The 11,874-nt window shown below is 47.4% G+C and overlaps 1 protein-coding gene across 1 annotated transcript; it reads left to right on the top strand.

Annotated features, from left to right (window-relative positions):
- The first annotated feature begins 2,940 nt into the window (after positions 1 to 2,940).
- Positions 2,941 to 10,791, top strand: DOK2 (docking protein 2). Its single transcript, XM_056860800.1, has 5 exons — positions 2,941 to 3,063; positions 4,137 to 4,433; positions 5,757 to 5,862; positions 7,693 to 7,874; positions 9,883 to 10,791. The coding sequence occupies exons 1-5, from the start codon at positions 3,001 to 3,003 to the stop codon at positions 10,789 to 10,791; spliced, it is 1,557 nt and encodes a 518-aa protein (XP_056716778.1). The 5' UTR covers positions 2,941 to 3,000.
- Positions 10,792 to 11,874: the final 1,083 nt, after the last annotated feature.

Here is an 11,874-nt window from a genome sequence, read left to right as displayed (position 1 = left end):
TGAGGTACAGATGGGGCAGTTGCAAGAGACGGCATGCGCCTGATCTGCTTCTTTTCCCCTCTCCTTTTGAGGGAATGGGCTGTAGGTTTGGGGCTCAGAGCAGCTGCCCCTGTTGCCGATTGGCTAAGACTGCCCCTGGGCAGAGAGACAGATGGAGAGACCTGCCCTTCATGGAGCCCCGTTGCATGTCCCTCTAAAGCCACAAATTTTGTCCTTGTTTTGAGGTGGGCGGAAATGACCTGCTGGTAACGCACATGAAGACAGCAAGGGTGTGAAGCCTCCGATCTCTTTGCACACATGCTGACAGGAGCATCACGATGGTGAGGCAAAGTCACTCAGCGGTGGAGAAGATACCTGTTCAGCACTGGCAGGTTCATGAGGCACCGGTCCTCACAACAGCTTTCCCTTGCCTTCTATCTCTTTCTCCATCCCATCCACTTCCACCATTTCTGCTTAGTCCCAGCTTCACTATGGTATACCTCCTAATGCTTGTCTTGCACTTACTGTCTCATGCTCTCTTGGTCTGCTTCCCATAGGTCTGGCCTTGACTCCAGTGAAGTCACATCTCCGGCGCTGCTTCCTGTCATATGGTTAGGGTTGGGAAATACCTGGAGTTGGTATTTCTGGGTTGGGAAATACCTGGTGATTTTGGGGGCAGAGCCTGGGGAGGGCAGGGTTTGGGGAGGATAGGGACTTTAATGGGGTTTAATGCCATAGAACCCACTTTCCAAAGTGGCCATTTCCTCCAGGTGGACTGATCTCTATCGGCTGGAGATAAGTTGTAATCCCAGGAGATCTCCAACTACTATCTGGAGGTTGGCAACCCTACACATGGCTCTGATATAATGTGACTTCCTGACACCTTTAGTGGGTCCCATATTGCTGCCTGGAGGTTAAATGATGAGTTCTGAGTCAGGAAAGACTGAAGAATGCTAGTGCAGAAGTTCTTGTTGGGTGCTTGTGTTTGGAGTACCTGTTGGGGAGAGGTTTAGCAATATGTTTTTATTCTCTTGGTTTGTTTGTGCAAAAAGCCATTTCAGCAGTATCCCCAACAACTGTAAGTCCCTGTGGTTGCTCTTTTCACTATCTTTTCACTAACTATACCTAGGGTTGCCAACCTCCAGGTGGTGGCTGGAGATCACCTGCTATTACAACTAGGGTTGCCAACTTCCATGTACTAGCTGGAGATCTCCTGCTATTATAACTGATCTCCAGCCAATAGAGATCAGTTCACCTGGAGAAAATGGCCACTTTGGCCATTGGACTCTATGGCATTGAAGTCCCTCCCCTCCCCAAACCATGCCCTCCTCAGGCTCCACCTCCCCAAATCTGCAGGTATTTCCCAACGTGGAGCTGGCAACCCTATGCATGCCCCATCCTCCGAGGTCTGGATTCCTTGCCTGACGTTTAAACAGTGCTGTTAATGTGCTGCAGTTGGCTGTAGGGTGGAATCCTATACACTCTTGGCTCTAGAGTGGCAGTAGGAACAGTCACTGTTAACTCTCCATGGAGTTCAAGGGGAGCCCCTTAACTTCTTTTTCCTTTGCTAGTGTACCCTAACAGCATTGCCAGCGGCAGAGTCCTGCTCTGAGGAAACTTAGGATCACAAAATCACACTCATTTTTCTTTAGAGTTCTGTCAGTCATCGGTTTATGCTGGCATAAAATCATGGCTGGATAACTCTGGTGTCACTCTGGCATAAATCCTCAATACTGGCATACGTCCAAGCTCTATCAGTGACAAGTGCCTTAGACAGAGTCCTCTAAGCCTCTGGACAGTATAACTGGAAAATAATACTGCACTGTGATGGGTCTAATGGCTATTCCAAGCCAATTATCTGGAATGCAAATCAACCCCATCTGCTAGGATGGCATTGAAATCAGTTTAACAAACCTGCTGAGAAAGGAAGGCCAAAATTAAAGCATGCCCCCCCCCCAAATTTTAATTGTAAAATTGACCACAGAATCTTAAACGTTTCCTTTATTTTGCATCAATAACAGAAAGAAGTAATAATAATAAATCACTTGGTTGCATGAACATGGAAAAAATAATCAGTATTAAGGTTTTAAAAAATTATAATCTGTTTTTGTCACCTCCGTTTAAGAGCAAGGGAGGGAAGGTGTTGGTTGCTGGGTTAAATTAATGTAGTAAGTACATTTACTACATACAGTTGCATGTCAGCTGGCAAAGATAAAATACTATTGCTTGCATGCCAGCTATCACAAGCTGGCCTTAAGCCCTGAAATCAAATACTTAAGTCAAATAGAAGAAGAAGAAGAGTTGGTTTTTATATACTGACTTTCTCTACCACTTAAGGGAGAATCAAACTGGCTTACAATCACCTTCCCCTCCCCTCCCCTCCCCTCCCCACAACAGAGACCCTGTGAGGTAGATGGGGCTGAGAGAGCTATAAGAGAGCTATGACTAGCCCAAGGTCATCCAGCTGGCTTCACGTGGAAGAGTTGGGAATCAAACCTGGTTCTCCAGATCAGACTCTACTGCTCCAAACCACCACTCTTAACCTCTACACCACGCTGGCTCTCTAAAAAATAATAACAACCGATCTACTTTTGCATTGTCATTTATTTATTTATAATATTTCTATGCCACTTCTTCAGAGTCCTGCTTTAGACAGTTTACAGTATAAAACATAAGTCGTTAAAAATGCCAGCTATTAAAAAAACACAAGCCAAAAAAACATCAGACATCAGACATGCGCTGTCTACACATGCAGCTTCTGTGTGTTTTTATGCAGTGATCTGCTTAAGCATCTGTTCCTGCCCTCTTTGGTAAGATCTACCACTACAGGAAGCTGACATGTGAAACACATATATATATTAAAAATAGAGGGAAGGCGGGGAAGTAACAGGAAATAGAGTTGCTGAAAGAGAGATGATTCTACCCCAGTAGAGCAGCAGGCGTGTAAGAGGGAAAGAAACAGTGACAGCTGTCTGGGAGAAGAGTGAGCGAAGTCGTGGTTTTCTAATCCATTGCTACAAGATGGAAGATGGTGCTGTGAAGCAGGGCTTTCTCTACTTGCAGCAGCAGCAAACTTTTGGGAAGGTAAGTCTTGTGGGTGGCAATTCCAGCTTTTGCTTCAGGGCCAGGCTGTGGGCTTTTGCTGAGATGGTAATAGATCCACACTGTGGCATTCTTTATATATCCTGAATACTAATGTTTAGTCTGAATGCCATCACCCCTCAGCCACATTGAAGTCAATTATACTGAGGCACATCTGCTTAGGAATGGATGAAGTCTTGCAACAGGCAGTTCTGTGGTTGTTCAGGCCTGCATCTGGACCTCTTGAGAGATGTCTGGGTAGGATGCTGAAAGGTGCCTAAAGAGCAAATAGCTCACACAAGCCAAACACAGCAAGGAAAATAGGAAATCTCCAGAGTCATCAATAATTTGACTTGGGTGAAAATGTCCTTGCCAACCCCCCAGGATGACTGTCAGTCAAATCTGGTTGGAAAAAAAAGCATGAAAGAAGAAATACTTCTTTAGGCAGCATGAAAAAAACACTTTCATTGCAGCAGCTAGTTGTGATAGCCATTAGTAATGGTTGTTTGCAAAAACAATTAGATAAATTTATGGAGTATTATATCAAAGATCATTAGCATGATACTAAAGATAGATGTACAGGCAGTGTAACTCCGGCTATCAGTTCCTTGGGGCGAGCAGTGGATGCTCCAGAGGGATGTAAGTATGGCTTCAAAGGGAACGCCACACTAGATGGGCCTTGATCTGATTCCTAGCCTACCTTGATCTGGTTCATCAAGGTGATTTCTACATTTGGATGCTCTCAGACCTTCAGGATGAACAAATCCCATCCATATCAAACTTCCTGAAGAAAAAAAAGCGCATCTTGACACACCATCTGTGATCATCCCACACCTGATCATAGCAATTCCTGATGCCCTCTACAATCAACAGTGCACGTGAGTGTGTGTATGAATAGAAGTCCCTTCCTGACTTGACCAAATAACAAGTGAAGCACATTTAGTAGTTCAATCAGTGAAGACAGCAGCAACATCCCTCTTCTCTGTGGTTGAGCAATTAGGCCTTGTCTTGAATGCTAAGGGAAGGGCAGGACCAGGCGAGCTTTCTGTGATCTGTTTTTCTCTTCGTGTTTTTAGAAATGGCGGAAGTTCTGGGGTGTGTTGTACAGCGGGAGTGTCTGTGCTGCTGCCTGCCTGGAGCTCCTGGAGGGATCTGGCCCTCCATCCACAGAGACTGCAAAGAAAGCTGGAAGCAGCAAGCACCTCATCAAACTGAGCGACTGTGTTCATGTGGCTGAGGCTGCTGGAGAAGCCAGCAACCCCAAAGAAACCATCCCTTTTTTCCTGGAAACCACAGAGAAGTGCTACCTGCTGGCTGCTGAGAGAACGGAGGCAGCAGACTGGATTCTGGTGGTTTGCGAGCATGCTTTCTTGGTGAGGATAACAGTGGCGAAGCTGAGTCCTATCCTGTCTGTCTGTCAGTCTATCTCAGTCCCTATTGCCTGTAAGATCTCTTAACCTCTGGCCGAGCTGCTGTGATGGAATGGACTACCTACAATAACTTAACTGTTTGGCAGGAATATGTCATCAATAGCATGTTGATGTACAGTGTAGGTTCTGTGAGTAAAGCTGTGTTTGATGGGAGAGAAACCACTCAAGGCTGGACTGTTTGCTAGAAAGGGGGGGTGTCGAACTGGGATGCTGGGTCAGTAAAGAAAGTGGTGCTAAGTGGGAAAAGTGCTCAGAAGGTAAGATGCCTAAGGAACAGTAGAGACAATGTGGGAGATCTGGGTTCAGGTATCCATTCAGCCCTGAAGCTCACTGGGTGACTTTGGGGTCAGTCACACTCTCTTAGCCTTATCCACTTCATACAAGGTGCTGAGAAAATAGAGGAGGAGAGAACAATGCGAGGCACTCTCAGCTCCTTGGTGAAATAACATGGGATGGATGGGAAGGAGAGGCCCAGGTGGGCTTCAGGCATTTGAGCAACCCACCTGTCATATTTTTATCCTGCCCATCCTCCAAGGAGCTCAGGATAGTGTACATGGTCTTTTAACTCCCTCATTCCTATCACCTAGTGAGGTTCATGCTGGAGTTCAGATTTGAACCCAGGTTTCTTCAGTCCTAATCCAACCTCTGTGTCTCTGTGTTAAGTGCCACCCAGTCACTTCTGACTCATGGTGACCCTATGAGTCAATGTCTTCCAAAATGTCCTATCCTTAACAGCCTTGCTCAGGTCTTGCAAACTGAGGCCCGTGGCTTTCTTTATAGAGTCAATCCATCTCATGTTGGGTCGTCCTCTTTTCCTGCTGCCTTCTACTTTTCCTAGCATTATTGTCTTTTCCAGTGACTCTTGTCTTTTCATAATGTGACCAAAGTATGATAGTCTCAGTTTAATCAGTTTAGCTTCTAGGGACAGTTTAGGCTTGATTTGGTCTAGAACCCACTAGACACACTGAAACCACTACCACAGAATAGCAGATTCATAGATGCCGTAGCCTGCCTATGTTCTCAGTGCATTGAATTATGCAAATTAGCTCCGCAGAAATCTGAAGCTGGGTAGGACTGTGTGTGTGTCTATTGAAAAGTTGTGGCTTTTGATCAGAGCTTAGCTTCACCCAGCATCCAACATGCTGGGCAGCTACTCCAATGAAGTCTTTCCCAAGGATGATTTTTTTAAAATGAAGTATGGCTTCATATAACTGGCCCCTGGATTGCTTTTTAGTCATGGTAGATTCTCTCCTCTATGGGTTCTAGAAAAGCAGGGAAGACTGGAAAACAATGATGGAGAAGAACCTCCTGAAAGGCCAGCCCACTTCAGTCTTGATGGCAGAGAACTCTCTTTACAGCTCCGCGTGCAAAGGTAAGGGAGGAGCAGAAGAGACCCTGTGGGAGAGGGGGAGGCTCTGCCTTTGCCACCCTGCACCAGACAGCAAGACGCGGAGACTGATGGTTAATCTGTTGGACGGACAACAGGGAGAGTCAAGCAGGGTAAGAGGCACTAAGCAAAGGCACTGAGAAGTCCAGCTGAAGGCCTGAAGAGAAGGACTGGGGAGCATTTCCTTCTGTGCCCTGCCTTTGGGATTGTTGTTGTTGTTGGAGACAAGAAAAAAGAAGGATACAGCAGGGGGAAGGGATGTGGCTGGGTGACAGAACATTTGCTTTGCATGCAGATTTCCTAGGTTTGATGTCTGGCATCTCCAGATACAAGGATCAGGTAGTATGTGACATGAAAGACCTCTACCTGAAACCCTGGAGAGCTGCTACCAGTAGGAGTAGATAATAGTGACCTCGATAGACCAAGGTTCTGACTCAGTAGCTCCTATATATGTATGTGTAGCCATCTGTTCAGGGGTTCCATCAGCTCTCAGAGAAGCTGAACCAAATTTACCCTCAGGTTCCCATTTGTGGGCAGGGCTTTGAACATGTGTCTTTTGATCTAAGGTCTCTAAACCCAAGAGCTGGGCTGGGGTGGGCACACCTGCTGCCCCACACAATGAGCCTGCTTGCGAAGGACAGGCATGAGAAATGCACTCAAGGCAGCAGTGAGGCTGCAGTACTAACTCAGCACAGTGCTTTGACCATGGCGTCATGGAAAGTCCGTCTCTGCTGAAGCTATCATGCATCCTCTTCCTGCGGTGTGGTTTTGCAAGCCCAGGCCTTGTGCAGAGATGTGGCTGCTCCCAGCTGCCTGGTGTTCCCCAGACACATATCACCCCCTCCCAATTTCCTACCCACAGTCTACTGACCCTTTTCCTTCCCAGTCTCATGATTCATGCCTGTTCTGCATATACGTTTGCACTCTTCATATTCTTGGGACATGTGCATGTGAAAAAGAGGTCTGGGAAAGAGAAATTTAAATTGTCTAATACTGTGTTAATACTGCATGGTGCAGTGGTTAAGAGCGGTGGTTTGGAGCGGTGGACTCAACCGGGTTTGATTCCCCACTCCTCCACATGGGCGGCGGAGACTAATCTGGTGAACCGGATTTGTTTCCTCACTCCTACACATGAAGCCACATGGGTGACCTTGGGCTAGTCTCACTCTCTCAGCCCCACCTACCTCAAAGGGTGTCTGTTGTGGGGAGGGGAAGGGAAGGTGATTGTAAGCTGGTCTGATTCTTCCTTAAGTGATAGAGAAAGTCGGCATATAGAAACCAACTCTTCTTCTTCTATTTGACTTCAGTATTTGATTTCAGGGCTTTAAGACAGCTTGTGATAGCTGGCATGTAAGCAATAGTGTTTTGTCTTTGCCAGCGGACATGCAACTGTATGTCGTAAATGCACTTACTACATTAATTTAACCCAGCAACCAACACCTTCCCTCCCTTGTTATTCCCTTCTTCTTCTGAATGGCAGAACTACAATGACATTTTCTGGTTTCCACCCTATGCTATTGTACTGCCTCATTGCTAAGTGGTCCCCTTGTTTTCCTGCATACTGCCTGTGGCCTGTCTATGGCTTCCTTCTCTGCTAGAATCTTGGAAGTGTTCAATGCGCTACATGTTGTGGCTTGGCCAAAGCAGATGCAGTTGTAGTTTTCTTAGGGCTGAGGGGTGATGCTATTTCCCTGGCCTGCAGAGGGGCAGGTGTCCTGAGGCCAACAGGAGTTTGTCCCCATTGCCAGTGCTCAGCAGGGTGGAGGCTGCAGGGCATTAATTGCCTGTAACGAGATTGTCTTTATTTGCCTGCAGCTGCTACTGTAAAAGAGTTCCCTGTGACGGTGAAAGCAACACAGGCTTCGGAGCACTGTCAGCTCTGGGGCAAGTTTCTCCTTCGAGCCAAGGCAGATGCCTTAGAATTATGCAGCATACAGAAGGGGGACGTGCTCTACACCTGGCCGTACAGGTTCTTGCGGAGATTTGGCCGTGACAAGGTAATTGTGGCAGGAAACCAGCATGGGCATTCCAGACCCAGGCAGGTAGGACATTTGACCTAGTCAAAGGGCCTTCAAGTAGGGATGCCAGCCTCCAGGTGGGAATTGGGGATCCCCTAGAATTGCAGCTCATCTCCAGACTACAGAGATCAGTTCCCCTGGATAACATGGATGCTTTGGAGGGTGGACTCCAGGGCATTCTGTGTACCCCGCTTAGGTCCTTTCCAGGCTATACCCCCAAATCTCCAGGAGTTTCCTAACCTGAATCTGGCAACCCTACCCCCTATTGCCAGGGGAACCCGGCAGTCCTAACTTCAAGATGGAGGTGGAGAGGGGTACAAAATTCTGGGGATCTATGGTGCTCTGGGGCCCAGGGGATGTGAGCAAGGGAGTGCAGGGAGATGCTCTACGCAAGCATTTTGTGTGTGTATGTGTTAGAGTTGCCAGTCCTGGGTTGGGAAATACCTGGAGATTTTGGGGGTGGAGCCTGAGGAGGGTTTGGAGAGGGGAGGGACTTCAATGCCATAGAGTCCAATTGCCAAAGCAGCCATTTTCTCCAGGTGAATTGATCTTTGTTGCCTGGAGATCAGTTGTAATAGCGGGACATCTCCAGCCACCACCTGAAGGTTGGCAACTAAGGTTGCCAGGCTGCTCTTCGCCTCTGGTGGGAGGTATTTGGGGCAGGGTTTGGGGAGGGACTTTAGTTCCATAGAGTCCAATTGCCTAAGTGACTGTTTTCTCCAGGTGAACTGATCTCTATTGGCTGGAGATCAGTTGTAATAGCAGGAGATCTCCTGCTAGTAACTGGAGGTTGGCAACCCTAGTATATATGTGTGTGTGTGTGTGTGTGGAAGGGGGGCTCATGGCTTGGTGGGTCATGGTGACTCACAGCAGCGCCCCCCCTCAGGCCCAGACCATGTTGGTTGCCCACTGCTCAGTCTTTGCTGTTTCTAATAATAATGTTGCAGGAGGCAAGGCGATAAGGGGCAATTAAAGTTTAATAAGACATTTCCGATATATTTCTTCTTTTCTCATCTCAGGGAAATTCGTTCAGCAGTTAGCTACACACAAAATGGCACAACATGGGCCTTCTGTTGTGACATGTTTACTATTTATTTTATTGAGGAAATTTGTATGCCACCTCTCCAGTTTGTGGGCGAAAATGCATGGTCGCATTATCCTCCTTTAATCCCTGTTTTAGCCAGGATCAAATGCACATTAGGCGAAATATATGCAATCGATCCAGGCTGAACCCTGGATGAAACAGGGATTAAAGGAGGATAAAGCAACCATGGGCGAAAACGCATGGTCGCTTTATCCTCCTTCAATCCCTGTTTTAGCCAGGATCGAACGCACATTAGGCGAAACGCATGCGTTCGATCCAGGCTGAATCCTGGCTGAAACAGGGATTAAAGGAGGATAAAGTGACCATGCGTTTTCGCCCCATGTGTTTTCGCCCTGTGTTTGCTTTTTCTATCAGCAACAGCCCTCCACATCCAGAATGGTTGGCCATCTTTCCCAGATTTGGAGCAGACAGAAACTGCATTGTAGTTTCTTTGATGTACTCCCTGAACATCTCCATGCTTTCTACCATGTCTCAAACCTAGAATTATAAGTGGGCCAAAGCTGAAATGGGATGGGGCCGGAGGGTCAAAACGTTTTTTGTTAATTTCATCATATATCAACTACCAAAATGTATTTTTGCACCTATACCACATATGGAAACATGTGCCTATATTGTTATAACATCTCCAACATCTTGTAGAAAATGTTTTATAAATATACTTGAAGTTTTACGGGTATAAGATGACTTTTTCAATGTGGAATGTAGCCATGCCTCATTATTTGCCTATTGTCCATGCAAACCTGAATGCACAGAGATGCTGCTCATTTTCATCCACTTCCCCCTCTGCTCTTTGCTGCCCGTTGTGATAGTGTGGGACATTGAAAGCTGCAAACCCCCTGCCCATACAACTGACCACAACGACCTTTGTGTTTCTGTTACTAGGTGATGTTCACGTTTGAAGCTGGACGGCGATGCGCTTCTGGGGAAGGCAGCTTTGAATTTTTAACCAAGCAAGGCGATGAGATCATTCGGGTCATCGAAACAGCCATCAATGCACAGAGAGCTGCTGGGATGACTGACCAATGCAAGGGAGGCTCTTTCAACACCTCCTCAAGGACTTCCCTTCTTGCCAGGGCTAGCAGTGAGACCAGGTCTTATGCAGAAGGCGCTTTAGAGGAAAAAGCTGTGGCAGTGGAAACAGGGCAGCTGCCCCATGCAGCTAGCACCAAATCCTTCTCCCTGGGGCCCAGCTGTCAGGGAAACCCAGCTAACAGGGGCAGACTGGTGAAGCCCATTGCCAGCTGCCCCTTGCCCAGCACCAAGTTCTCATACTTGGAACTCTCCAATTCCCTTCCCAGAAGAGATCCCCAGTATGGACCTGGGATGCTGGAGAGGGCAGGGAAAATGGTAGTTCCGCAGGTCAAAGTAGAGCCTGATGTGGAGGCCTTAGATCCTGCCTCCAAGTTGCTGGTGAGCAGAAATGGCAACCGCCCCCAGCAAGCCATTAGGGAGGCACTAACCCCACCGGTGGGAGGTGACAGAAGTGTCGCTTTGGGTTTGATCTCGGCAGGTTCAGGCCCAGAACACATCTACGATGACCCAGAGGGTCTGGTCCACGTTGTTTATGATGAGCCCCAGGAATTCAAAGGGGAGGCCTGGAAGCTGCAGGCTACTGCCGAGGATCCTGTTGGCCATGAATATCCCTATAACCCATACCTGGATGACTATTCTGTGCCCAAGATGGCAGCATTTTCCACACTCAGGCTATCCGGACAAGACAAAAACTTGCTTGAAGAATCCGCCTTTGATAAGATGGTCCAGAGGTTGAAGAAAAATCAGAACACACAGTGAAAAGAAGACGACTGGATGAAAGGAAGGACCAGTTCACTGGATTAAGTTGTCTGGGGAGATATACTGGGATATAGAGTGGTGGTAGTGGTTGTTGGGAGCATATAAATAACTTTGTGGCTATCATTTTTGAGTGGGCGAGAAGATCCAGGTGAGACATTCCTGAAATAGAAGCTAGGCTTTTAATTGAGGAATGAAGTTTGGAAAATAAAATGTGAACGACTTATTTCTGCTTTCCCCCCTCACTTTTTGAATTTAAGACTGTAGAATATAATACAGAACTGCATCGTAAATATTGATGGATCTGGGCAGTAATAACAAACGGGAGCATTTTCTTATTAAATCATACCTTATCTTACCCATCTTTCAAAACTGTGCCGAAGAGCAGTAGCCGATTGGTGGCTACCTTGAGCCTTTCCCTCAGCATATGTAGCTTGGCCGACTTGCCTGAGTTGTGTAGGTTTCCTGCTCTGCAGCTCCACACCCATCCAGGGTATCTGCTCTTTACTTGTGGCCCCCTTTGGTCTGTGGCGTAGCAAGCCCTATTGGGGCAGGTAGGATAGGGTTGCCAACCACCAGGTAGTAGGTGGAGATCTCCTGCTATTACAACTGATCTCCAGCCGATAGAGACCAGTTCCCCTGGAGAAAACGGCCGCTTTGGCAATTAGACTCTATGGCATTGAAATCCCTCCCTAAAGCCTGCCCTCCTCAGGCTCTGCCCCAAAAACCTCCCACCGGTGGCGAAGAGGGACCTGGCAACCCTAAAGTAGGAGGACCCCCTGACTTTTTAGTCTCTTCCAAGCTGTGTAATACAAGCATTCACTTTGTGTACGTCATGGCTGCTGCTTCCCTCTCCTACGAGTAACGTTTCTGGGAAGGTCTTTAAGGCTGCCAGTGCTTGTAAGACAAGATTCTAATATCTGGAGCCAAGTGTCAAGATCTGCAGGGATTGGAACTGGGGACTCTGAGTTTTGTTGGCCTGTGGGGAAAGCTGCTGAGGCTGCAGGGTGAGCTGTAAGGAGCTCTGATCTTCGAAAAGTCTGGCTCCCTGAGGCAGGAAGCAGCCGTAAAGCCCCGCAGAAGACT

This window comes from Euleptes europaea, chromosome 14 (assembly GCF_029931775.1).
Source record: "Euleptes europaea isolate rEulEur1 chromosome 14, rEulEur1.hap1, whole genome shotgun sequence".
In the NCBI taxonomy this organism is placed as follows: Eukaryota; Metazoa; Chordata; class Lepidosauria; order Squamata; family Sphaerodactylidae; genus Euleptes; species Euleptes europaea.
The sequence above is the reverse complement of the archived record's forward strand: the minus strand, read 5'-3'. Positions and strand labels throughout refer to the sequence as shown.

What these genes read in the sequence shown, in the direction of transcription:
- DOK2 (XM_056860800.1), top strand. Translation starts at nt 3,001, where the DNA reads ATGGAAGATGGTGCTGTGAAGCAGGGCTTTCTCTACTTGCAGCAGCAG. An exon ending in TTTGCGAGCATGCTTTCTTG is followed by an intron (nt 4,434 to 5,756) that starts GTGAGGATAACA and finishes TATGGGTTCTAG; the next exon opens with AAAAGCAGGGAAGACTGGAA. An exon ending in GGAGATTTGGCCGTGACAAG is followed by an intron (nt 7,875 to 9,882) that starts GTAATTGTGGCA and finishes TTCTGTTACTAG; the next exon opens with GTGATGTTCACGTTTGAAGC.